This window comes from Podarcis bocagei (assembly GCF_964188305.1).
Source record: "Podarcis bocagei genome assembly, chromosome: 2".
NCBI classification, from domain to species: Eukaryota; Metazoa; Chordata; class Lepidosauria; order Squamata; family Lacertidae; genus Podarcis; species Podarcis bocagei.
In genome coordinates this window covers 71779500-71803650 of record NC_138126.1, presented here as the reverse complement: position 1 = coordinate 71803650, position 24151 = coordinate 71779500, and the positions used below count along the sequence as shown (strand labels likewise).

Here is a 24151-nt window from a genome sequence, read left to right as displayed (position 1 = left end):
ACTTAACCTCCTGTGTGGTGGGGGCAGTTCTGCTCTCTGCATCATGCAATTATGGATTGTTCCATACTCTTCCATTCACTGAGTCCTTATGGGGCAAAATGATGTCAAATTGTTGGCATCCTGTGGTTTTTTTTCTCCTATGTTTTCATGTGCAAAGAATGGAAAAGTAGTGCAGATCCATGTGTGGCTTATTGTAGCTTTTGCCTTTTTTGAGAGAGAGGGACATGGTCTTGACACATCAAGATGTGAACTTGTTGCCATGCATCTGTGCTTTGGCATGTTTACTGCTGTGGTTCTGGTCAGCACCCTTTTATTGTATTAGTGCAGGTTAAACAATAGCAAGTTGAATTTTAAAACACTTTTTAGCGTATTATTTTTAAAGATGGAAATTTGTGTAACTGTGCATCTAAAGAAAATCTAAAAAGCATGCTCAAAATTGTCCTTCCATACCTGTAGCACTAGGAGCCAGCAGTCTGAAGAGATACTATGAAATAAGGTCACTGCTGATAGGGACACAGTAAAATTTTAACCAGCAAATTAGTTCTAAATAATGTAGATGGGTAGTTCCTAAATCTATGTCATCTAAAAGTAAATCTTTTTTTAAAGAATGAACCGTTATTTTTTATTAGTATAGCCAAATCTGCTATCTGGTTTAATAGTTCTTTAGTACCTCCCTTCAATCCTGAATGAAAAATATAACATGGATTTGATGGTAGGTAAACACTTTCCATGTAAAATTGCTTGTTGAAAACATTTGGAAAAAATATTTTTTCTCTGAAATGCTCATCCCTAAAAAACTTAGAAAATATTCCCACATAATTAAAATGTTGGTATGTTTAGGTATAAGCTTTGCTAACTAGCCGTTGCTTACTTTATTGTTAGGAAGGAAGAAAACATGCCCACAAATGACTGGAAGGTGCTAATTTTATAATATAAACAGAAATGAGTGTAAGTTGTGGTTTAGGTTCTGTAACCAATAAAGCAGTTTGTTTTCTGGATAAATCAATTGATTTTTACTCCACTGCATGAAGAGTTGGATTAACAGATAACATCTGTAGAGCTTTGAACTTATGTACTATCAGTATTACAACAAAGACAATAAATTTAATAATTGTAGTTGGGAAAAGGTAGTATTTTTGGTATTGTAGCTTAAGTAAAATATATTAGAAACATGGTAGAATTCAGCACCATGTCTGTAACCTGTAAGAGATGGAATGAAAGAATTAAATATCCACATTTCAAAGCTCAGTGAAAGTTTCCTTAATACTTTGTAATAACATGCTTATTGTAGATTATACATTGCTAGGATATAATTGTGTACATTCATTGTGTATTTAGATTAATGAATTGACTGGATTCCTTTTTGGAGTATTTGACTCTTTTTTATCATCAGATTACCTGAATACTTACCATATGAAGGTAGTGGAAGTGAACTTTCTCTAAGCTTCTCTTTTCTCTAGCTCTGTAGAATATTCAACAGTATTAATTAGATGATGATTCTACATCTCCCTGTGGCAAAGGCCAATATTACTGGTTTTTCTTCCAGCAATACAATTTTTTTCTCATCCCTGAAGGTGCTAAAGTTAATTCTTTGACGTCTTCTTCCCCCACCCACTGTATTCTGTTCCTCTGTTTGCTCCTGAGCTAGACTCAGAATAGTGTGCCCCTCACTTTTAGTGTCCAATTGTGTTTCTATTGGCAGTTTTTTGTATTCCTTGCATCAGAATTCAGGTGGAATGGGCAGAACAGAATATAGGCTAAATGTAGCTACATCTCAAAATAGCAACCAAAACAAAGGAAGGGCTTCCACATGGAAAGCGGCATGGCTGACAGTGTTTCAATATGTGCTCATCCCCAATCCCCTTCTCTGAGAAAGGTAGCTGTATGCATGTCATGAACGTCTTCTGAAAGAAGTCATTACAGTGGGGAAGGTGTTGGGGCCTCAGTGCACATACATATAGCACAGAATTTATTTCCTTCCATGGGCCTTAAAAATCAATGCCTAGCCCCCCCCCCCCCGCTTGAGTTGCAAAGAATAACAGACAATATGTAAAACACACTTTAAATCATTCAGCAATGTAAATCTTGTTCTGTGTAGGTGCAGGATTTGTTTCTCAGCGTACTTTCCTTCCTTACCTGTTAATATTTTATCAAGTTTGTCCGCAACCAGTTTTGCATCTTCTGCATTGAAACAGAGTGGTGGCTTGAACTTAAGCACATTTCTGCCTGGACCATCTGTAGCCAACATAATGAATTCTTCCTTTAATCTAGATTTTTTTAAAAGGGAAAAATGGCTAATTGAAGTACTAATGGCAAAATCTCTTGTCAGCTATTCTGTCGCTGCCACAGTATACAGTCTCTACTAAAAGCACCACTGCAAGCTATCAGTAGCTGCAAAGAGCTTATCAACACTACCAGCAAAGGGGATTTTCTTTCTGCTCCATGAAGTGGACTAGAATTGGGCCCCAGAGCTCGTGGCTTTTTGCACACTGTGAGTTCTATCCAAATAGACTACTTAGAGCAGACCCAAATAAGTCATTACCAGTGTTTTTTTCTGGCGGGTTACACTGGTATACAGTACCATCACTATTTTTTCTAGGAAAATAAATTATGAATAGACGTGTTTGCCAGATATTTGGGTAGGAGGAACTAATCCTGGGTGACAAGGGCAGAGAGGCAAAGCTGAGCATTTCACAGGGCAAGGTTAGAAAATGACTGCACACACTCCCTTCCCTTCTTGCTTGTTGTGGGGCCATGCGTTTTCCCTGCTGCAACATTGGGTGGAACTGGGGCACGGCTGTGAGGGAGAGGGGGAGGGAGCTGCTCTGACAGGATGGGCCAGGCTCAGTTTGTGGGGTGGGGAAGAGAGGGAGCATAATGTGAAGGGGTGGCATAGACTTGTTTTTGCTGGGTGATCATGCTGCCGCCACCATTGCAAGGGCAACTGCATCCTCTGGATGGCTGGCTTAGCCACAGTGGTACAGCAGGGTGGATATTGGCAAGCACATTTTTTCTTTTGGTGACTGTTGCTGCTGCACCTTCTTCACTCCACTAGCTGGGAGAACCTGCGAGGGGGCCCAGCGCACACGATTCTTGGCCGAGGAAACTACGTTCTGCCACAGACCTACAGGTATTGGAGAAACATCAGCCACCGCCATGCCCAGCTGGGCACCTGTTGGAAAACATCAGCATCAAGGGGATGGGGCGGGCGGACAGAGAGAAGCAGACACTTGTCTTTGCAAGAATAAATTGTATGTGTCACAACATCCCACCCTCTTTGTGATTAGCATTTGAGGGAGCGGCAGAGATGGATGGATGAAGCGAGGGGGGAAGGAAGTGCCTCCACTTGGCTGTCTCCCGCTGCAAAAGCTTGTTTTTCTTTGCCTTGCTCAGCAGGATTTTTTAAATTATTATTATGCAGCTTTTTATTTTGGGCTGCATACAACCATGCTAATAATTTATTACTTCTACCCAGTGCTTTTTTTCCTGGTGGTACTTGCTGTAACAACTTTGTGGTGAGTACTGCCCCTTTTTCTAGAAAAAAGCACTGGTCATTACTATTAATTTCAATGGGCCTACTCAGAGTATGTCAGAACTCAATAAGTCAATTGGGCGGCACCTGACAGTTTTGATTTGTGTCTAGTGAACTCTGCACCAGGCTGATCGCAATAGTTCCCTGCAATGAGCAGGGAGCCTGTCTGCTCCAGAAAGGTTATGAGCTCACAGCAGAGAAACCACAGAATCTCACTGTGAATAACTTAAGAGAGGTAGAGAAGGAAGGAAAGAGGAATCCTGTTTAATAAACTTACGAAGATGGTTGATTGGCCAGACCCTTACTATTGCCCTCAGTGTATGCTGACTCCGATACTTACTTTCATATATTGTGCTTACAGTCCACCCTTTACCAACTAGTTCCAGGCAGGTTACAAAAATGTCACAGTTAGATGAGCACAGTTTACATTAAAATAATACAGATCCCCAGCCATTTTCCAAGAACACTTTCTGTTATCGCATGTCTCAAGGAGTACACCAAGGTGGGGGATGTTCTGAATCACGTGGACAAAGTCAGCTGATTGACAGCTATATTGTCCCACCTCCCTCATACAGTGCTTCCCAAGTAACTGACATGACTGCTGCTTGGTTGAAAGGCACTTGGGAACTGCTGCACAAAGCACTTTGCAAGCCTTGGGCTCAGCACTTCCCAAGTACCAAGCTCAGGACTGGCAAAGCTGCTTTCTGCATGGATTGGCTGTGATCCAAGTTCCCAACGGGAAACTGTTGCACAGCTGATCCCAGCAGGCCTGAAGTCTTCAACCATGCTAGTATCAGCTAGACCTGCTAGCTAGACCTGCTCCACATCTAATGTCCTTGCAGGCAAACTGGGACTTATGCTGGTGTATCTTTGCTACCCAGAATAACTGGGAGGTGCTACTGACAGGACTGTGATTCAAACTGGGAAGGAAGAAGACACAAGAATCCTTTAGCTTTGATGCAGTTTATGTGAGAGTGAGTTGGTGTGCTTTCCTTTTCTTCCCTCTGCACTCACGCTGTAGGCTGGGGTGGGGAACCTGTGATGGTCCAATTACAACTCTTATCTCTTGTTGATGGGAATCCCAACAACATCCAGAGGATGTTTCCTACCCCTGCTGTATATTCTCTGCCTCTGGTTCTTGGAATAAACACCCACAGATATCTGTGATGGATAGAAGGTAAGTGCAAAGGGAGGAATGGCTTAGAGGCTCCACTTATCTCCACTTGTAATATTCACATGACCAACTCTGAACATACAAGAAATCTGGAAAAAGTGAGGGGACACACAATGAATTAGTGTTGATTAGGGATGAAGAAGTCATATATACCTTGTTATGATGATGGCTGCTTCTTCAGTAGCAGGGGTTCTTTTCTCTTGATCTTGCACCAAATCTACTCCAATGAACAATCCAACACCCCTTTTAAAAGAAAAAGGATATCAGTAAGAAGGCAACAAGCTGCAATGCATAGATTTTGTAAGTTGGCTTCTCCATTTAATGCTCCATTTTTAAAAATGGCAAGTGGTGGTAAGGCAGGTACTTTCTCTTTATAAAGAGGATGAAATAGTTACTAGTTACAGCGCATAAAGACTGGATTGTTAAGAAATTGATACCTGACATCGCCAATTAGAGGATGTTTTGCTTTTTGCTGATTGAGTAGTTCCATGAGGAAGCTTCCCACCTGGAGGGCATGGAGTTGAAGCTGTTCCTTCTCAATCACATTCAAGACCGCTATACCTATTGCACAGGACACAGGATTTCCTCCAAACTGAACCCGGGGCCGGGGAAAGAAAATCACAAAGTAGAGATGAGCTTTCTACATTTAGTAGTGGACTAATCTGAACTGAAAGGAATTCTAAAAGCAGCACCCTACATCCGTTTATATGAAAGTACATTAAACAAAACTGGAACACTTGTAGCGCTGTGGTCTAAACCACAGAGCATAGGGCTTGCCGATCAGAAGGTCGGCAGTTCGAATCCCTGCGACACAGTGAGCTCCCGTTCAGTCCCAGCTCCTGCCCACCTAGCAGTTTGAAAGCACAAAGTGCAAGTAACTAAACAGGTACCACGGGAAGGTAAATGGCGTTTCCATGCGCTCCTCTTGTTTGCCAGAAGCGGCTTAGTCATGCTGGCCACATGACTTGGAAGCTGTCTGCGGACAAACGCTGGCTCCCTCGGCCTATAGAGCGAAATGAGTGCGCAACCCCAGAGCCCGCGGCTGGACCTAATGGTCAGGGGTACCTTTACATTAAACAAAAATGTCTAATTAAAGATGACTTTCACAGGTAGTTTGCAGTCACACAGTACGGATTTGGGAAGTTACCGTGTTAAAATACTCCACTCCTGTTGCTGAAAATGCCTCTGCAATTTCCTTTGTCGTTGCTACACAAGAAACAGGATGCCCATTGCCAATTGGTTTTCCCATGGTGATAATATCGGGAATAAAATCCTCTCCTTGAAGTTGAAATGCCCAAAAATGTTTGCCAACCCTTCCAAAGCCAACTTGAATCTCATCAGCAATGAATACACCTCCTGCGCTGTGTATGTGCCTATTAAAAGAGCCAAATCACACATAGCTATACAGGTATAAAAGAGTATAAAACCTAATAAATTTATAATTGGTTTAGTAGCTGATTCTCATTTTAAAAGTTGCATTTGATTGTGTGCTTCAAAATATTAAATTTCCTTAAAATTAAAAATGCAATAAGCACAATGAACTAAAAATTGTTCAGTGCTGTCAAAATTGAACAGCAAGTAAGAGAATTCCTTTAAAGAGAGTTGCACCCTTCTAAGCCTTATTGTTTTCAGTGTGACACATGGTTATTTCTCCCAATGAAATCAATGGGATTTAAAAGTGCTTAACTTTGGCAGAGTTAACAACAGCACCTAAAGTCCTCAGCCAGAAGCTCAAACAAAGCAGTTTAGTTGGGAGTGTGAAAATATATAAGGAAAGTTAAAAAGCAATACTCACTCAGCTGCCTTTTGGAAATAACCAGGTGGTGGAATGATTTGTCCAGCAACACTTGGTAAAGATTCCACAAAAAAGGCAGCAAACTGAAAAGATAAGATGAAGTGAAGCCAGTAGTGGTATGCATGCCATGTTTCAAGCTGAATCAGCATTTTGTGTTCCTAATTCAGAAATCTTCATACAGTACCAGGCTGCCTGCCTGCCTTCCACACACACGAATCTCTGTTCATTGAGCAAATGGCATGTACACCCAGAAGATAAATTATTGTCTGAAACCTTTTCAGCGCAGTCACTCCTTGAGATGAAATATACACATTACATGTGAAAAATTTTCGGAATACATTCAACTCAGGTTGATATTATATGACGGATGAAAAGTTATATTCCACTTAACTCCTTATTTTACCTTTCTTCCTTTTTGCTGTGCCTGGTCAATTATTTTTTTCACTTCATTGGCATATGCCGTGGCCGGATCCTTATTGTCTTCTCTGTATAATCCTCGGTATGTGTCAGGAAGAGGAGCCTGTCCAAAGAAAGTGTAATTGCTATTCACAATCACCAGAGCTTAGATGAATTAGAAATTAATGGAAAATGGTCAAAGTACGCTCTCTTTTGCATACCACATGGACCCATTCCTTTTGGCCTTCTAGATTTCTGAATTTATATGGACTTATGTCAATCAGGGATGTCAGATGTCCATGATAAGCACTTTAAATAAAAACAAACAATCAGTAGAACCACACAGTGAAGTCTACATTAATTCACTGGGACTACCAGAGATTTTGCAGCATTTACACTGCCAAACTGAAGAAGCTGCTGCGCTTAAGCATATTCACATATTCATTCTGTTGCCCCTTTCTGGAGAAAGCAAGCAGCTGCCTGGAAGATAAATTTTCTGTTTCTTCAAGCTCTTGTAATGACAGTATAAATTACGATTTAGTCAAGAAGCACAGTGCCCATTCCATTGGTAGCACAGTGTAATTTCCTGCAAGGTTCTATGTACTGTACCTTGATGTTGACAACATGCAACCTGGGGCCCAGAAAATGGACTTAAAGAACCTGATGTACTTCTGGCTCAGAAACAGAAGCAGGTCTAGGCTTGACAAGTACCTGGATGGCAAGTTGCCTGGGAAGCTCACGTACCTTGCTCTGAGACGCCTTGGAAGAAGGGCAGGATTCAAATGTAAAAAATTATGCAAGAGAATAAACCCTAAGACACTCCCAACTTTCTAGTAAAAACATGTCTACATTGGGCATTTTAACTGTCTCTTCAAAAGTTAAATGAAAATTCCCAGGTTTGCTTTATAATTTTACTTTGTTAAAAGTATATATACACTTACTGGTCCACCACAAGTACGTCCTCATGTTTTGTATACTGCCGTGCCAATCTCAGAGCAAGATCATTGGCTTCTGACCTACAATGAAAAAGTTATGCAGCTTTCTCTTTCTGTAGAATCAGACAAATGGTAACCTCTCCAGCTTTACTGTTTTGTATCTATAGTCTACAGAACTGAGCAACCAGATTTCAAATGTACAAATTGCACAGCAAAATGACAAAATGCACAAAAAGGAAATACACAGCATTATGGTTTTTGACCCACCCGATCTATATGTTTTGCTAATTGTTTCCTTGCAGTTGCTTGGTGTGAGGTTTTTCCTCCAAGAAAGGAATGCATAGAAGTGTTAATTTTTCTCTAAAGCCGGGAACAACATGTATTCATCCTAATTTGAGGAGCATAAATTAAAATACAAATAAATTTCAGGCATTTGGCTTAATCAAAGCAGTTTGATTGTCCCAATAAACACAGCCTGTTTTGCAAACAATGTATAAAAAAGATGTATAGTTTTATAGGCTCTAAATACCTATTATTTGTTTCCAACATTCAATTTCTAGTGTGACTAATTTAAAAGTTATTGCTTCAGCTTACATATTCTTACTTAGCAGGATTCCATTCAAAGTTCAGTTGATATTTACTTCCAAGTGAGTGTGCACAGGACTGCAGCCTGAGAAGAAATGCAGCTTGAGATGGTGCTCATGAAGAAGTCCTATTAGCAATGTGTCACAAACTTACCCTGAATTCAAAAAATAGAAAGTGCACAGCTTCTTAGGCAATGTATTAGAGAGTCTTTGTGCATAGTCCACCAAATTGTCATGCAAATACCGAGAGTTTGTATTTAGTGCCAAATTTTGTTGATGTGCTGCTCTGATCACTTCTGAGTGGCAGTGTCCAACTGAAAAAGACGGAAGAGGCAAGATGAGAGAAGGCCAAGTGTCCATCCATAAATGCTATTAAGACAAATGTTGGCTCCGACTCCTTTATTTTATATACAGTCCTTAAAAAATCATGCAAAATTTAAAACATAAGAGCCAAAGGCCCATCTAGTCTAGCATTCTGTTCTCACAGTGGCTAATCAAGATGTCTATGGGGAAGCTCACAAGCAGGACCCGAGAGCATATCTACTCTCCACATTTGTGATTCTAAACTGGTATTCAAAGGCATATTCCCTCTAGCAGTGGAGGGCTTTTATCAGGTCAGGGTATAGGTGACTTGGCTTACTGGCTAGCCAAACAATGCCTGTACAAAGGCTGTACAGATAGGCATAATAGTTGCCTTCCTACCACCTCATGCATGAAGGAGCGTCTCTCCCCCCCCCCCCATCGTTCTACCCGGACACTGAGGTCCAGCACCGAGGGCCTTCTGGCAGTTCCCTCACTGCGAGAAGCCAAGTTACAGGGAACCAGGCAGAGGGCCTTCTCGGTAGTGGCGCCTTCCCTGTGGAACACCCTTCCACCAGATGTCAAAGAGAACAACTACCACGCTTTTAGAAGACATCTGAAGGCAGCCCTGTTTCGGGAAGCTTTTAATGTTTGATGTATTATAGTATTTTAATATTCTTTTGGAAGCTGCCCAGAGTGGCTGGGGAAGCCCAGCTAGATGGGCGGGGTATAAATAAATATTATTATTATTATTATTATTATTATTATTATTATTATTATTATTATTATTATTATTATTATCATGCCAGCCTATTCAGGTACCTGATCTGGCACTGCTGGCTATGGAGTTGTAGGGCTGAGGTCTAATGGGCATGCACTGGAGTTATCTGTGAAGGGATCAAACATTTGTCACATGGGGCAAATTTTGATGTCTGTGTATGCGATAGGGAATAGGTTAAGTGCACACACTTAAACCCCTGATTTTCCAAGCCAGGTTTCACTGGCCAGAATCAGTTTTGTCCAGTTTAAATTGGGCCAGCAGGTTACCATTGCAAGAATGTACACATAAATGTAGTTTAGGCCTGTCAGTGCTTATTAACAAGAATGTGGTTTCATGCTTGCCTTGAGCAACGTTGTTGATACAGTCAAGGTACTTGTTTCCATTTTCATCATACATATACTGGCCCTTTGCACTGATAATCTTCACAGGGTCTTCTGGGAAAAAAAGCTTGCAGGAGGATCTGCATTTTTTAAAAAAAACAAAGTAAAATTGAAATGAGAAGCAAATACTCCCACGTCACGAATTTTATTGCACTTTTTTAGCATGCTCAATGAACTCAGGTTTTAAAATTAACTTTTTAGTTAATTCCCTCCATTCTTGTCACTAATTCACAGAATCATAGAATCATAGAGTTGGAAGAGACCACAAGGGCCATCGAGTCCAACCCCCTGCCAAGCAGGAAACACCATCAGAGCACTCCTGACATATGGTTGTCAAGCCTCTGCTTAAAGACCTCCAAAGTAGGAGACTCCACCACACTCCTTGGCAGCAAATTCCACTGTCGAACAGCTCTTACTGTCAGGAAGTTCTTCCTAATGTTTAGGTGGAATCTTCTTTCTTGTAGTTTGGATCCATTGCTCCGTGTCCGCTTCTCTGGAGCAGCAGAAAACCTTTCTCCCTCCTCTATGTGACATCCTTTTATATATTTGAACATGGCTATCATATCACCCCTTAACCTCCTCTTCTCCAGGCTAAATATGCCCAGCTCCCTTAGCCGTTCCTCATAAGGCATCGTTTCCAGGCCTTTGACCATTTTGGTTGCCCTCCTCTGGACACGTTCCAGTTTGTCAGTGTCCTTCTTGAACTGTGGTGCCCAGAACTGGACACAGTACTCCATGTGAGGTCTGACCAGAGCAGAATACAGTGGCACTATTACTTCCCTTGATCTAGATGCTATACTCCTATTGATGCAGCCCAGAATTGCATTGGCTTTTTTAGCTGCCGCGTCACACTGTTGGCTCATGTCAAGTTTGTGGTCAACCAAGACTCCTAGATCCTTTTCACATGTACTGCTCTCAAGCCAGGTGTCACCCATCTTGTATTTGTGCCTCTCATTCCCCCCCCCCCCCAAGTGCAATACTTTACATTTCTCCCTGTTAAAATTCATCTTGTTTGTTTGGGCCCAGTTTTCTAATCTGTCAAGGTCGTTTTGAAGTGTGTTCCTGTCCTCTGGGGTGTTAGCCACCCCTCCCAGTTTGGTGTCATCTGCAAATTTGATCAGGATGCCCTTGAGTCCATCATCCAAGTCGTTGATAAAGATGTTGAATAAGACCAGGCCCAAGGCAGAACCCTGTGGCACCCCACTAGTCACTCTTCTCCAGGATGAAGAGGAACCATTGATGAGCACCCTTTGGGTTCGGTCAGTCAGCCAGTCAGCCACAAATCCACTGAGTGGTAGCATAGTCAAGACTGCATTTTACCAGCTTCTTTACAAGAATATCATGGGGCACCTTGTCAAATGCCTTGCTGAAATCAAGGTAGGCTACATCCACTGCGTTCCCTTCATCTACCAGGCTTGTAATTCTGTCAAAAAACGAGATCAGGTTAGTCTGACATGACTTATTTTTCAGAAATCCATGCTGACTATTGGTGATCACAGCATTCCTTTCTAGGTGCTCACAGACTGTTTGCTTAATGATCTGCTCCAGAATCTTCCCTGGTATTGATGTCAGACTGACTGGGCGGTAATTATTTGGGTCCTCTCTTTCCCCCTTTTTGAAAATAGGGACAACATTTGCCCTCCTCCAGTCTGCCGGGACTTCGCCTGTTCTCCAGGAATTCTCAAAGATGACTGCCAGTGGTTCTGAGATCACATCTGCCAGTTCTTTTAATACTCTTGGATGCAGTTCATCTGGCCCTGGAGACTTGAATACATCTAAACTAGCCAAGTATTCTTGTACTATCTCCTTAGTTATTCTGGGCTGTGTTTCCTCTGCTGAATCATTTGCTCCAAATTCTTCAGGTCGGGCATTGTTTTCTTTATCGGAGAAGACTGAGGCAAAGAAGGCATTGAGGAGTTCAGCCCTTTCTGTGTCCCCTGTTTGCATTTCACCATCTTCTCCTCTGAGTGACCCCACTGTTTCTTTGTTCTTCCTTTTGCTACGAACATACCCATAAAAGCCTTTTTTGTTGCTTTTAACCTCTCTAGCAAGCCTGAGTTCATTCTGTGCTTTAGCTTTTCTGACTTTGTGTCTACACGTGCTGGCTATTTGTTTGAATTCCTCTTTGGTGGTTTCTCCCCTTTTCCATTTTTGTACACATCCTTTTTTAATCTTAACTCAGTTAAAAGTTCTTTAGATAGCCACCCTGGCTTCTTTAGATAGCCACCCTGGCTTCTTTAGGCACCTTCCATGTTTCCGTCTCATTGGTATTGCCTGACGTTGTGCTTTTACTATCTCCCTCTTAACAAACTCCCAGCCATCATGAACTCCCTTTCCTTTTAGTATTACTGTCTATGGGATCTCACCCAGCACTTCCCTAAGTTTTATGAAGTCGGCTTTCTTAAAGTTCTTAAAGCTTGGCTGCTCCTTTCCGCTGTATAGTAAATTTCAGAAGAGCATGGTCACTCACGCCTAATGATCCCTTCTACTTCTACCCCACTAACCAGGTCATCCACATTGGTTAGGACCAGATCTAAAATGGCTGTTCCTCTTGTTGTTTCTCCCACTTTCTGGACAATGAAGTTGTCTGCAAGGCCAGTGAGGAATCTGTTTGACCTTATGCTCTTAGCTGAGTTTGACATCCAACAAATATCCGGGTAATTGAAGTCCCCCATTACTACTATCTCCCTTCCTTTTGCATGCTTGGCCATCTATTCCAGGAAGGCATCATCTATGTCCTCCGTTTGGCTTGGGGATCTATAGTAAACTCCCACAATGAGGTCACTGTTATTCTTCTCTCCCTTAATTTTGACCCAAATGCTCTCACTTTGGCTTTGAGGTTCTAAATCTTGGATCTCTTCACAGGTATACACATCCCTGACATATAACGCCACTCCTCCTCCTTTCTTGCCTGGTCTGTTTCTCTGAAATAGATTGTATCCCCCCATTATTACATTCCAATCGTTGGACTCATCCCACCAGGTTTCAGTGATGCCTATTATGTCATATTTAGTTTGCTGTACCAAGAGCTCAAGCTCATCTTGTTTATTTCCCATGCTTTGCACATTAGTGTGCAGACATTGAAGTCCATTAATCATTCCCCCGTGTCTCTTATTTAAGGATTTTTTCCTCCCACCATTAGGTCTGCGTGCTGTTTGCTCCATTTGGTCTATGTCATTTGGATGATCATCTTCATCAGTTGATAGACTCCTACCTTCAGGAGCACTGTCTCCCTCCCCCACATTAGTCAGTTTAAAGCCCTCCTGATGAGGTTTCTGAGATTTTTGGCAAAAACATTTCTCCCAATCGTTGTGAGGTGCAGCCCATCACTTGCCAGAAGTCCATCTTCAAGAAACTGCAGTCCGTGATCTAAGAATCCAAACCGTTCCTGTTTACACCATTTGCGAAGCCAGCTGTTCACTTCCACTATTTTTCCCTCTCTCCCTGGGCCACGTTGTTCAACTGGGAGGGCAGATGAGATGACAATTTGTGCATTTAATTGCTTCAGTTTCCTGCCCAGAGCCTCGTAGTCTCTTTTGATCTTCTGGAGGCTATTGCTTGCAGTGTCATTGGTTCCCACATGAACCAAGAGGAAGGGGTATTTGTCAGTGGGTTTTATGATTCCTTGCAGTCGTTCAGTTACATCTTGGATCTTAGCCCCGGGGAGACAGCACACTTCCCGAGACTTCTTGTCAGGCCCACAGATCACTGCTTCTGTTCCCCTCAGTAGGGAATCCCCTATCACCACTACACACCCCCTCTTAGGTTTGGTCGGGGTTCTTCCGTGAGCTGTCCGTTCCAAGGTTGCCTGCACATTCCCTGAGGACTGACTTTGCTGCTCGTCTTCATATACCTGATCGACTGTAATGAGGGAGAGATCCTCAAATGGAGTAATTGAATACTAAAAAATTAGTCTAAACTTTTATCATACTAAACTTCAAGAAATATGAGCAGTAATTTAAAGCCTCCGCACTAATAAAATCTAAGAGGGGTTCTTGCTTAGAGAAGCCTTTGCCAATTTGGTGCCATTGACATATTCTGAACAAATTTTGACATATTTCCCTTGAGCCCCAGCCTTTATGGCCATGCTGGCTGGAGCTGACAGTCATGATAGTCCAATGGTAGCGGGTTGGCAAAGGCTGACTTAAAGAATAAATTTTACCTTTTACATACCCCTCATATACCATGTTTCAGTTTCTGTGCTCTGCTGAAAGTAGCCTCCTTAGCCCTCTGTAGCACATTCCCAGAAGTTTCTCCTTTTGAAAGGTCTACAATATGTCAGTTGTAGAGAGACCTTTTAGAAGTACGGCAATCCCTTAATTTGTATTTATTGGCAACCAGGATAAGGATTAGGTTGTTTCTTCAGTGGTGGTTCTTTACTAGAGAGCCATAGCATTGTAGAATTGTAGAGTTGTAAAGTACCCAGAGGGTCATCTAACCCAACCTGCAATGCAGGAATCAACTAAAATATCCATGACAGATGGCCAACCAATCTCTGCTTAAAAGCCCCCAAGGCAGGGGAATCCACTGCACTACCTACCAGACTTGCTCTGCCAAGTTAGTGCTAAAGAGTTTAGCCACAGGTAATAATCAAGTATCATAAAACAAACTGAACCTTACAGTTTTTCTTCTCTCTTACCTTTTCTTAGGTAATTTTATTTATTTAAAATATTTCCATCCCAACTTTTTGGACAAAGCCTCATAAGGTAGTTTACACTATAAATGCTCAAAACAAATTAACACAAACATCAGATTATAAAGCAAATATTGGGGTGTCAGCAGTAAGATAAATGCTTGGCAGAAGTATAACGTCTGTAAAGTCCAGTGAAACACCACAAAAGGAGACTCATGGGAAGTAATTCCACAGATGTGGTGCCACTAAAGGTCCTGTCCCCTGGTACCCAACAACCTTAGTGGCAGCGGTGCCCAAACTTTTTTCAAAGAGGGCCAGATTTGATGAAGTGAACATGTGTGAGGGCCGACTGAAGTTGTTTTTACAATTTTACCCCAAAGTTGTTGAATCTTTTTTTGGGATTGAAGTTGCTGAGCTTTTTAAAGGATTTTACCCCAGGACATATACTGCCACGGGGGCCAGATTAAATTGACCACCGGGCCGGATTAAACCCCTGAAATGGACTTTGGACATGCCTGGTGGCAGGTCACAGCATTAGGCCTCCAAAGCTGATGTTAGGGCCTAGGCAATTTAATGTGTGTGTAGGAAGATATTCAAATGATCTTTTAGCAAAACAACCACCTCAGGCTGACACTATGCCCCCAACATCACCTGGACAGGCCCCTCTAGAAAGGGTTCAGATCCCCACTTGGCCATAAAGCTGACTGAGTGACCTTGGTTCTCTATTTAAGCGCCTAACATACCTCACAGGGTTATTGTGAAGATCATGGGGGAGGGGGAGAGAAAGAGAACCACGTATGCGGCCTTGAGCTCCTTGAAAGCAAGGTGGGATATGCATCTAGTAATAAACCAGAAATTTGAATTCAGGGCATGGAACTGATAGGAGATAGCAAGTACTGGGCTAGGTGTGAGGACTTTGTTCTGAAAGACCAATAAAAAGGCCTGACCGGGGGGCGGGGGAAGAGCTTTATATCCTCACATTAGAAATTCAAACATCTGCTGGATCAGAACACATGTACATAACATTTATGTGCCCCTGCGCATTAGAAATCAAAACAGCATTCAGTATACTGAAGCAAGCATCTTACAAAGCTGTGGGAGAAGAGCGACTGTATTTTAGTCAAATATCCTAAGCGTTTTGCAGTATTGTTAGGTCGCGTGCCTTTCTGTGGTACTCCGCGAGAATGAGAAATACAAGCTGGTAACCCACACGAAGCAGCCGGATCCTATGCAATGGGAAGGGGCGGAGCGGGATTTGCGACGGGAGCGAGCGGGGCATATTGCGGGTCTCTCTAGCGCGCCTGCCACGTAGCAGCTATTAACCGAGCAAGGCAAGCAGGTTAAAGGTATCTGACCCAAACGCGCCAGGAGCCGGAACACGTCCAGGACGCTGAATGTTTCGGATGGGACCGGTTTCCCTGAGGCACCGACGCCGGGCTCAGAGTCACGTGAAGGGAGCCGGGCGCGTGGGCAACCTCAAGAGGGGCACACCTGGAAGGAAGCGGGGGGAGGGAATACCCTCTCAGTCTCTGGAAGGACACCCTCCCCTCAGCAGAATCACGACCTACCCGATGAGCTGCTTCCGCAAAGCCAGAGTCTCCTGGCGGCTGCGTGGCTCCGCGCTCATGGCTGCCCAGGAGTGTGGGAAAAGGAACTGTAGAGATAGGATGAAGATGTCACTTAGGGGCAACCTAGTTTTCCTGGAGGAAGGCTTTCCGGGTTCCTTGTGAGGCTCTTCCCCTGCTCGGGGAGGCGGAAGTGAGAGCTGCCTATAGGAGACAGTGGGGGGAAATAGGGCTGGGCAGCGGTTTCTCCGCCCCGGCAAAGAGAGGATGCTGAGGCACTTTCCGTTTTTTATTCTCTTGTGTGAAATGTGATTTTATTGCGTTCCCCCCTCGACCCCCCCACAAGCCAGTGTAGCCTGTTATCTAAAAGGCGCAGCTTGCGGGGTGAGTCCATGATAACCGAGAGTTCACCGGCCCGCTCCGTGCACGAACGGAAGCGAGGAATCCGTTCCCGCGTCTGGCCTGAGCAGCCGGGATTCTGCAACGCCCCCTGGTGGGCGCGCGGTAGAACTTCCTCGGCTGGGCTGCAGGCGGCGAAGCCCAAAGAGTAGAGTCTGCGGCTCCCGCGAGGGCAGCGTCAGAAGCCGCTGAAGAGCCTCGCAATGAAGCAGTTCAGTCGGTGGGTTTCCCAACCCGGCGCGATTCAATGGGCGATGCTTTCCCCTCAACAGCATTGGCGTGCCGGGAAGCGCTTCACCCGTTGAATTGCTTTGTCCAAGAAGCAGGTGCCCTTGTCCTTGCAGCGCTTCATCCTCCAGTTAATTTTCCGGCATTTTGGAGCTGGAGTTAACATGGAAGGCTCTTAGCATGTTGAGCCGAAAGTTTCAGAGAATATTAATGTTTGTCCGCTCATCAAATGGTTATCTGACCTTGTCAAATATATTTTTTGTGCAAAGCTTTCCAGTTCATTCATATATATGTGTGTGTGCGTATGTGCGTGTATTCTTTATACAATCCAATGTAAATCTGTTTTGGATTATGACAGTGGGCATTCCAAACATGTATTTGAAAGTAAGAGTAAGGTGAGACTATTAGTAAGAAAATGAATTGGAATAATTCCAGTTTGTTTGTTTTTTGTAATGGGACTATTTTTAAGTAACTGTTTTTAAAACTATTGGTCTGATTAATGGAACAACTTACTTTAATTTCAAAAAATAAGGAAAGTAATTTGAATTCAAATGCTTTTGATTGTTTTATAGCTCTGGTTAGGAATGTTGCAGGTATATAATTCACAACATAGTAAAAACAATCTGTACAAGAAGCAGTTTATTCTAAAATGGTTCAAATATCAAGTCTTACTACAAATCAAAGCACAAAACAATGGGAACACCGCCAAACTGTGCAGTGCCTGTTGTAAAATTTACAAAACAGATCAGTACAAGTCTATATTTTTATTCAATAATTCATAATACTGTATTAATGCCTTCATTTTAAAAATAGTTGTTCCCCCATAATACAACTAAATATAGCAGTTGTTCTGGCTTGTACGTGTTAGAAATTTTACATAAAGTTGTAATCAATGACAACTAAACATGTCGCATAAATATTCCCTTCCAACTTTAAGCTATACCGTACATTTTATTGAAGCTCAGAAGAGTTTTTCAATATAAAGCATGTAAAATACATTCCACAAAATTCTTCATGAAAGAGGCATAATTCTTAAAGCCCTTTTACTTATTAGTTACTGAATGAGATTACTTGCACGAAAAGGAGACTTCTATGTGCAGTTTGTAATACCGGACACTACCTTGGTAATTATGAGTCTGTCAACCCCTTCATTTGCACATTCATACAGCTTCTGTATATACTTCCTGAATAAGAGTTTTACTGAATATAAAACACAAGTTGTATTATGTTAATCTTTGCTTAGAATCTCACTTAAAAAGTAGAAGATACGCAGTCCAACTGCTTTTGGGGGGGATTGTCCTATGCTCTCACTTGAAGTCAAGGGCACTTGATTTACTAGGACTCATTCTGATACAGAGTTACTGTAGGTGCTCAGCACACTAAAACAGGGGGCAGCAAGTGGAGGCACCTAGGCCAAACCCAGGCCCCTGACAGATATTGCAGTTGTCAATGTAGAGGTGAAAGGGGTATGCAGAAAGTGGCATCTGTGACAACAAAACTTGATAGCCGTGGCTTCCTTCCCCACTCTTAAGTGGCCTGTAGGGAAACTGCTGACCGGGGTTGTAGAAGCATGCCCTAGTTTTTGCAAGGCATACAAGCAAGTTAGCAAAATCTTACTGTATATTGAGCAGTGAATTACATTGTTCACTGTAGTTCAGCTTCTGCCAGTGCAATGAGTAGCAGTAATTTGTCTTAAAACTTGAGCAACTTGGGCACCAGTGGGTTTAAACTACTATTACTGCACTTTTTTTTACAGCAAAACATTGAAATAAACAAGAGGCAGAGCCAAACTATATTTATAGTTGCAGCAATATATATTCAAAATGCCAATTTAGAAGTAGGCTGAAAACGTTGACAGTGTTGTTTTGCAGTTCTGTGGCACAACATTCTATTGAGATAAAGACAGCATGATATAGCCGATGTGAAATACTTTCATCTCTTTAAGTGGAAGAGATTTAAGCTTGTCCATTATAAACTCTACCATTTAATTTTGATTAGATTATGCCTACTGATTACACTGATTTCAATTATAATTTCAACTCGGCAGAAATGTGCGCTTCACACCCCACCTAAAATGTAACAATAAAATCAAGGTCAACTACTGAATCTTAGGAATGCTTTCCAATTCAACTGTCTGCTTTGCCAAATGAACACTATATGTGAATGCAGTTTATTCAGCATGCAAAAAAACATTGCTTAGGAGGCAATAGTGAATAAATGTTCAATTATCGTATCCTAATACTGATCAATCACTTTGCTGGATATATCTTTGGAAATCAAACCCACCTAGAAAATGAAAATTAGCCGTTTGAAATCAAATTATGGAAGTGTTTTAGTACCATATAGTGCAAACCTTCACTTTTTTAAGCTATCAAGTTGAAAAATTATAAAATTATCAAAAACTGAAAACAACATGTAGTGAAAATATTGAATGCTGGCTATTCTTTATATTTCCATTCAAAATAAGAGCAATTTAAGGTGTAAAACAAAATTGTCTTTATTTCACATACTAAACAGATTGGTGCTTTTGAAAGCATATTAATGTCCTTTTATATAAAGAAGCCACGTTCAATGTTTTAAAATACTGTGCTGATTAAAAATACCAAATCACAGCTATTCTGATGGCTGGTAGTGAGTTGGTGATCTTAATGAGTACTTACACACAGTAAATAGAGCATTTCTATTAAAAAGGAATTACCGAATTCCTTTCAGGGCTTTAAAGCTGTTATTTCCCACAGTTCCCAATGCTACAAAAGGTGATGCCGATAAGCATTTTAAATGAGTATCTAAAGCAGGAGTTACAGGATCTTTAGCTTTTCAGATGTAGAACTACAACTCCCATCGCCTAGTAAGCACTGCCAATGGCTAGTGATGGTGGGAGCTGTAGTTCAGCAACATCTGGAGAGCCAAAGGTTCCCCAGTCCTGATCTGAAGTATGTCTTTAACTGAACAGAAATGGATCAAATTACTGTATCTTGGTGCTGGTGTGTAGAAATTTAATGCAGAAGCAAAAGCTTCCGATTCTTCCTTGCAGCTGTGCTGGAGGTCAAAGGGAAGAGGGGGAGGGGAATAGCATGACTTTTGAACCAGGCCAGTACCTGCTGCCACCACCAAAATAAATGATATGTAGACAAAACATGCAGTTCTGAAGCATCCCATACAGGAGTCCCATTGCTAATATATTCAGTGAATTCACTCTGACATGCATTCCATGTGGTACAGACTTAGGTTTGAACTATGAAGCTTAGGAGCAGGTCTTGGGCAACTCCCAATCCTTTAACTTACCTCATAACAGGAGTGCCAACTTAGCCCCTTGACCATGGGTGCCATGCAATGTGCATGGCCCTGGCACCAAAACTTGTGGGTGCCCAGCCCCTTTATGGGGAATTTTGTGGGTGCTTGGGCACCCAAGGCCCCAGGAAGTTGGCACATATGCCTCATAAAGTTATGTGGACTGAATGAGATAATACTATGTGTTCTTTTAAATTACTTATTATAGATATTTCCAAATCGCTTAGACCTTCTTGGAGGAAGGGAAAGAAAAATATGCAGTTGCTAACAATAGATGATGCGGAGTCCCATTTTATAAGGAGTCTCACTTTGGTGTTGTCTGCAATTGAAGAAATAACTGTTGCTGAAGGTTGCTCTTTCTTTACAAATAGGTTATCACTGAACAGTTTGCCAAGGGCTCACAAATAAAAATGGGTTTAATGTGCTAACGAACAATGTATCTGTCTCCACTTGTGTGTGCCCACGTCTTGCATAAATATATTTTATTGTGGCACTAATGAGTTGTTATTTTAAAAGAGAGTTCAGAAATGAAAAGTACTTTTAAATATTTCTTCTGGATTTTGTTTTTCCAGTGCTGCCACTGACAGCTGTTAATAAGAGAGAATGATGAAGAGGTAATTTGTCTATTTTCTCAAAAAAAAAGAATAGTATAGCCAGTATTAAATTTCATAAGCAGTGATCCAGAAGGGCATGGATGCATGTGGCCTTTTTTTGAGTGTTCACTCACAGAAACTTTGCCCCCCTCCCCGCCAAAGCCAGTAAATTACTAACTGAACTTCCAAAATTGAAAACAGTGAGGGGATTTGGCACGAAAATGGGAGTTGGGGGGTGGGATTTAAAGCAGCAGGTCCACCTGCATCTGTCTTGACTGGGGCTATAATTGTGCATTATTACTATTGTCACACTACCACATACATGCTCCAGCCTTTTGCTTCCTTTCCTTTTGCTAAGGATGACATTAACAGAATGGCAATTAGATAGATGTACAGTGTACTCAGCAAACACTACAGACTGCAGGGAAATATTTTGCCAGGAGATAAGATTTGGAGGAAATGATATGCTGTAGACGAGGAAGAAGAGAGTTGATTTTGCTGCCCATTGACTTGCCACTGGTTTTTGCCACCTGTAAAAGAGTATTACATGCAGAAAACGAAACTATGCACACAGCTGTTTGACTTTCAAGGAAGCCTTGAAAGCTAGTCTTTTGTATGGAAGGTTACAGCATTTTAATTGACAATTTAAAGTATCTAATTTCTTTCTTAAGTCAATGTAGTTTATCTTCATTTACACAACAGTCTAGTATCATTACCGAGCAAAATGCCATATGGACATCAGAAATCATACAATAAAGCTATCTTATATGTAACCCAAGTAGTTAACAAGTGAAGCAAATGTTAACTTTATAGTCTATTTTTGTGTGTATAGTATGCATCTTCTACCATGTGAAGAATTGTACACTGTTTAAAGCATTAACTGCAGTTTTCCTAGAAGACTTTACAAGTAGTAATAATAGAAATAATATACATTATTGCTAAAGATTCAGAGGATAGCAATCCAGAACCCCTCTTCTACCTTACACTAACGGAGAGCACCATGCCATCCTTACACATGTGAATTCTGATCAGTAACGCGAACCAGCACTTTGGAATAGAATTACACCCCATCTCTGGGAATGGGCTTAAACGCTGAATTAGGATGAAGCCAATTAGCACCAAAATAAAATGGGAGGGAAATCCAGGCTTCCTAGGTTTTGTTCAAACCGTGAAGTATTATGTCCCTTGGTTCCTATAAACGTGAGCTTTTATCATAGTTTTGTGCCTAGTTGATCACAGTCACTGCTTGCTGGTGTTCAAACAAACATGACGCTGAGGAAACTGTCATATAAGGCCTTAGCCAAATGTTCAGAGGCGAAAGGGTTCAAATGCTTCCATGAAGCTGAAATCTCTTTCCACGGGTCAGCATTGCTCAGTCAGTTCTGCAGCTGCTCCCAACTATGCTTGCCAACTCAGAGAACTGCTGTGCTTTTAACAGCCAGAGCCAGGAGCCATTAGCTCCACTTCTGCTGCTCTCCCTCTTTACCTCAGTACCTTCCAAGCAATATACTTCTACCTAACATGTTCTGTAGCCCTTACTTCTTAGGTAGCATGCCTCCTGGATGCTCCTAGATCCACCCAGCATCAAAACATCATTGCCAGAACCTTTCTATACTCATTGTATGCTTGTGAAAACATTTTAGTTAACACGGCCTTTTAAATAAAAGATTCGAAACCTGGAGCGTGAAGCGTTTCGCCAGTGTGGTGTTCAGCAGAGGAAGCAAACTGGTGGAAGTTAACCTGTATCCTCCCAGATTCTGTTGGACTCCAGCCCCCATCAGCCCTAACCTGAGATGACGGGGTTGCAGTCCAGCAACATCTGAATGACTCCCCATCCCTAAAGTAAACAAACTGTGTGTATGTGATCCCATTGGCAGCACAACAAGGGGGGTATAGAACATTATATGGTTGCATAAATGGGTGAACAGTTTTGGCTGTGCTGCTTGAAATGAAATTACTTATTGCTACAAATGTAGGTTCAAGGTAGGCTATGTGTGGGGCACGCTTAGGTTCTTGAAATTAGTAAGCTATTGTTCAATATACTAATGGTAAATATGCAGGATACTCCACTAGCAGTATTTTCTCCTCTTATTTGTGCTCATACCCACAATCCACTGGGACTAGCTGCATTCCAATCAATTGCTAGAGTTCCATGCTTTTTGTAGCCATTGTGTTTTGATTTGGCCAAAGTTCTCAGGCACACTAAAGTAATGTGCCTGTTCTCACTTTATGCTTTGCTGTAAGGGGTCACCTTTGTTTGCTGCATAAAATATGGAGATTCTCCTAGACACCTTTACTTTGAAGAACTGAAACTGAAAGAGTTGTTTCCATGACAAAGTAAGTGACCAAACAACCACTGATGCTATTATTGAACTCCTGCGCTTCTGACCATAGGTAGTTTTATTTGGGAGGTGCTTACACACCAATGAAGATACTCCTCCTCGAGTTATGTACTTGGTTCTGCATATGCGAGTGGGGGAGCAAAGTACAAAAACAGAGCTCCAGTTTATCAGTACTGATACGGCAAGCCCTGCCAATTCAGGGAAGCAAGCACTGGACTTCATACAGGAATCCCTTCCCAGTTTGCAAACATGAGCTGGCACTCATGGACTGTGGCTGTGGAAGAGGTTTTAATCAGCACTGGGGTTATGCTGCAAACCTGTAAAACTGAGATGAATATTGTACTGTTTCCTCTGTGTGTGTGTGTGTTTGTGTGTGATCTGTGTGATATGTGAGGCACTACAAGTTTTTCCAATTCCGCAGTAATTACAAAAGTTCCCGAAGAGAACCAACCCACTTTAAGTCACAGATTGTAGAATGATAAGCAGACGTTCTCCCGGCGACAAAGTTTTCTACATGTGGAAAAAGCCGCCACAGATGACAGAGGTGATCATAACGACCAAGAACGTAACTCTTTTCTTCAAGGTGGAGGTATGTAGCAGCATGTGTGGTTACGTTTGTGTTGTATTTCCGGGTTGGAGGTTCCTCCTACATTCATCCGTAAGCCACCGTTCGTCTCATTTCTAAGGCTGCAACTTCTTTTTCTTTTTCATTTTCTCCTCCATTTCTATCTGTGGCTATGTGCAACACAGAATTGCAGAGTTGAAAGCCATCGGTTGAGAAGAGGGGAAGTTCCTTCTCCCATGCAATAAGGCACACAAGGCACAGTTTCTCAGTGCTGTTATTCCACACGGTAGCGTTAGCAGCAAGTAACAATCATTCCCAATTATTTCAGAGTGTCCAGTTATAAAATAGTTGTTGGTTATGTACGCTTGTCCTATGGGCCTTGGAAACGTTTATATCTTTTAAAATCCATACATGAAAGCATCCAGTATAAAAAGATCAATATATTACTGTTGAAGAGTTATTGTTTTTTGTGTGACTTCCCCCCCTCTTCTTTGTATAAAAATTAGAAAAAGATCAAAATATATCACACTATTATTTACACAGTCCATGCTTGGAGGATCACTGTAAAAGAACACAAACATGTTTAAAAAAACACACACGGGCATAGCATGCATCTCACTCTCATCTACTGCGAGACACTGTTTGCAACTATTTGGTC

The 24151-nt window shown here is 41.9% G+C and overlaps 2 protein-coding genes across 58 annotated transcripts in view; both read right to left on the bottom strand.

Annotated features, from left to right (window-relative positions):
• Nucleotides 1-1084: 1084 nt before the first annotated feature.
• Nucleotides 1085-16899, bottom strand: LOC308582459 (5-phosphohydroxy-L-lysine phospho-lyase-like). 8 transcript variants are annotated; one of them, XM_081185616.1, is made up of 14 exons: nt 16079-16889; nt 9839-9957; nt 8571-8730; nt 7839-7913; nt 7507-7656; nt 7119-7206; nt 6905-7021; nt 6502-6584; nt 5854-6079; nt 5144-5298; nt 4860-4949; nt 2137-2267; nt 1411-1462; nt 1085-1200 (listed from the first exon to the last, which is right to left on the bottom strand). In XM_081185616.1, the coding sequence occupies exons 1-13, from the start codon at nt 16135-16137 to the stop codon at nt 1440-1442; spliced, it is 1476 nt and encodes a 491-aa protein (XP_081041742.1). In that variant the 5' UTR covers nt 16138-16889; the 3' UTR covers nt 1085-1200; nt 1411-1439. The 8 variants fall into 8 exon arrangements, with proteins under 8 accessions (XP_081041742.1, XP_081041744.1, XP_081041746.1 ...); XM_081185618.1 differs by lacking the exon at nt 16079-16889 and adding an exon at nt 15866-16033; XM_081185620.1 differs by lacking the exon at nt 16079-16889 and adding an exon at nt 15717-15850.
• Nucleotides 16900-17323: 424 nt separating this feature from the next.
• The window catches only part of COL23A1 (collagen type XXIII alpha 1 chain), a 303080-nt gene continuing 296252 nt past the window's right edge, over nt 17324-24151 (bottom strand). For 48 of the 50 annotated variants that reach the window (XM_081185546.1, XM_081185501.1, XM_081185507.1 and 45 more), the window contains one exon: nt 17324-23663. In XM_081185546.1, the coding sequence (XP_081041672.1) occupies nt 23610-23663 (54 nt within the window). In that variant the 3' untranslated portion in view covers nt 17324-23609. Of the gene's footprint in view, nt 24055-24151 lie in introns of all 50 variants that reach the window. The other 2 variants (XM_081185534.1, XM_081185509.1) reach the window with 1 other exon arrangement.